Here is a 3100-nt window from a genome sequence, read left to right as displayed (position 1 = left end):
TTGTACAGTGATGTATAAACTTTTCAAACAATCTGACCATTTAATTACGGAGAGGTGTATACGGATTTTCATTTTACGAATACATTTACGGAAGAGCAGCAATGACATTGAAATTAGTAAAAAGAGGGTATCACCATAGGATCGTATATGAATTATGCAAGGAAAATCGGATCCCCGATTGACTCTGGTCTGACTGTCAGAGAATTTTAAAAGCAGTAGCATGAACACACAGACAAATCCAAGTAAATCACGACAACCACAACAGGCCACTCGAACGCCATTAGTCACGTGGTCCCCGGCGTCGTATATACGAAATCGCGAATGGAATTGTGCTAGTACTTCCAGACTGGCAGGCACAATATAAAGAGAATAATGGTAAAGCAGCAAACATTTGATTATGCAAAAGGATACTAATGCCATTTACTTACTCTCTGATCTTTTGAACTTTCCTTTTCAAGCTTTCTGTCTTTCGCCGCTGTCATGTGCACACACCTGCACTTAAGAAGACTCTTGCTGCTTAATGTATGGGTTGTACATGTTGTAGCCCACATCGCCCATGTGCGCGTCCCAGTAGTGCTCATGCGGTACGAGGTCATTCAACGGCCAGTCATTCTGGAATCGCTCCACGAGGTCCGGGTTCGAAAGGAACAGCCGCACAAAGCCCACGAGATCCGCTGCGCCACTGCGCAACACGCCCTCGGCCGCGTCCCGCGTCAAGCTGTTGTTGGCAATCACTGTACCTCCGAACCAGGGATCGGTAAATATAGATTGTTATTACAATACTATGGTATTGTTTGAAAACAATATTGATTGTCATGGTCCCCACCCACTATTGAAAACGAAGAATCAAACCGTGAACTAATTTCCCTACAAGTTGCTGTCACACTCCTCTTCATCTTCTAGATCTTCCTCTCGTGCAGTCTTGATAGACTTAGAAACTATCTCGTTCGTGACAAGATCCCAATTCATGCGCAGGTACAGAATTGACTCCAGCGTTTCCACGCTCATTCGCTTGCGTAGGTACCCAAGAGTGCACTTCACGAGTGAAAAGAGTCTCTCAACTTGAACTGATGTGGCTGGTATCCAGGCAAGATCCACGAAGGCCGACTTGTGTTCTTCACGGGTTTTGGCTCGCTTGATGATAGCAGCTTTTACCTCAGATGGTGTTCGCTTCCGTTTTGCAGGTGGCTCGGATAAGTTGTCTTCTGATTCTGACTGAGAGTTTGTGCGAGTGCGCTTTTGCCTTCCCATATTGGGCTTGGTCTTTGGTTGCGAGGCTTTTCCCGTCCGCTGGGCCTTCTTTGAACTCTGTCGCTGGGGTACTGGATTGCGCCTCAATCGAGTAGCAGCTACGCCGTCGAACACCAACACGTACTTTTCACCCTTGAGCTCGGCGCACATATCAAGTTCTGCCAACTTGACAGCGGCTATCATTCGGGCTTTGAGAGTCTTTGAGCCGATACTGTCAAATCGGACAGCGTCCCGAATCGTTGGGTCGTCCACATCCGCTAGTGTGAAGTTTTTGTGCACAACCAGCTTCACCCATTGGTATGTGGTGTGAGCGTGTCGGTCGATGAACATGTCCATGGACACAATGCGCTTCTCTTTAATGCAGCTTCGCACCACGGTATCGTAACCAGGGTGGTTGCGGACGAGGTGAGCTTGCAAGTTGGTGTAACCGGCCTTTCTTGACTGGCTCACGAATGTGTTGCAGGCATTGCAAACAGCGCCCATATCGCACAGGTCCTTGAACATCATCGCGATGACTACCTTGGAAGGGACCTTAGGTCGTTGGAGGGAGAGCGAAGATTGAGCTGGAGATATAGCCGAAGTGTTCGTAAGGTCGACTGCTGCTGATGAATTCATCTTGTGCGTGATGGTATTGGTGATGCAGAGGTGAAGGAGGGCTGGACAGTTGACTTGCGCTGGCTGAAGTGGTTTTGAAAGTGATGGATCCTTCTAGTTGGTCTGTACAACCTCTGCCGTCCTCAGAACCAGCGGAAGAAGTATAACCTGCTCTGCCACTTCGAAGATTCCTAAAATTAACTTAGTTATACTTGTCCGAAGTTGAACCACCTTGTTAGCAATAAGATCGCTGTATTGCAATACGTTGGGCGAAAGATTGATATTGTAGCAATATTTATTGTACAGGTCTACTCCTGGACAATCAATAAACAATTTAATTTGTCCGATCCCTGCCTCCGAACACCCTCTTAGCGTCGAACACCGTCAACGACGTGGACTTGTCTGTCACACCGATGAACTCGCCGTCCAACAGCGCCAAGTACGCCAGCCCGTGCACACTCTGCTCCTTAAACACATACATGAACATATCGTAGTTGTCGTGGCTGCCCATACCGCCGCCCACGCCGTTCGGCGCCACACGAACGCCAATGCGGTCCGCCGGGTACACCGTCTTCACCGCCTCAATGATTTCGTCGAGGAAGCGGTAGCGGTTTTCATACGAGTCGCCGTAATGGTCTGTTCGTTTGTTAGTGCTTGACTGCAGGAACTGGTCAACGAGGTATCCGTTCGCGCCGTGTATCTCGACACCGTCGAAGCCGGCTGTCTTGGCCCTCTCGGCACATTTGCGGTAGTCTTCTACAATCGCCGCGATCTCGTTCAGTTCAAGAGCACGCGCCGCCTCGAACTCGACGCGGTTACCATTGGCGTCGCGAGTGATGCTGTTCTCCAGTCGGGTAGCGGACGCCGACACAACCTCGCGCTTGGCGTTGAAGGACGGGTGCGACTGGCGACCGGTATGCCACAACTACAGGAAGATCACACCGTCCTTCTTGTGGACACGCTCGACGAGCCGCTTCCATGCGGCTTGCTGCTGGTCGTTATACAAAGCCGCGGTACCCCACCACCCATACCCCTGTTCGGAGATTGCACAGGACTCGGCGATGAGAAGTCCAGCACTTGCTCGTTCCTCGTAGTAAACGTTCATGCGCTCAGTCGGCTCACGCGTGTTGAGGTCACCACGAGCCGGACCGTAAACAACAACTGCACGAGAGGAAGATCTAGAAGATGAAGAGGAGTGTGACAGCAACTTGTAGGGAAATTAGTTCACGGTTTGATTCTTCGTTTTCAATAGTGG

General features: G+C 49.9%; 2 protein-coding genes across 2 annotated transcripts; both read right to left on the bottom strand.

The window, feature by feature from the left end:
* Nucleotides 1-498: 498 nt before the first annotated feature.
* PPTG_08640 (hypothetical protein) lies at nucleotides 499-1758 on the bottom strand (the record flags this gene model as incomplete). Its single annotated transcript, XM_008902766.1, has 2 exons — nucleotides 499-718; nucleotides 872-1758. 2 exons carry the CDS (start codon nucleotides 1756-1758, stop codon nucleotides 499-501), a joined length of 1107 nt encoding a protein of 368 aa, XP_008901014.1.
* Nucleotides 1759-2179: 421 nt separating this feature from the next.
* Nucleotides 2180-2950, bottom strand: PPTG_08639 (hypothetical protein; the record flags this gene model as incomplete). Its single annotated transcript, XM_008902765.1, has 2 exons — nucleotides 2180-2749; nucleotides 2813-2950. 2 exons carry the CDS (start codon nucleotides 2948-2950, stop codon nucleotides 2180-2182), a joined length of 708 nt encoding a protein of 235 aa, XP_008901013.1.
* Nucleotides 2951-3100: the final 150 nt, after the last annotated feature.

The sequence above is a fragment of the Phytophthora parasitica genome (genome assembly GCF_000247585.1).
Source record: "Phytophthora parasitica INRA-310 unplaced genomic scaffold supercont2.14, whole genome shotgun sequence".
NCBI lineage: Eukaryota > Oomycota > Peronosporomycetes > Peronosporales > Peronosporaceae > Phytophthora > Phytophthora nicotianae.
This window is presented reverse-complemented; position numbering and strand designations above follow the sequence as displayed.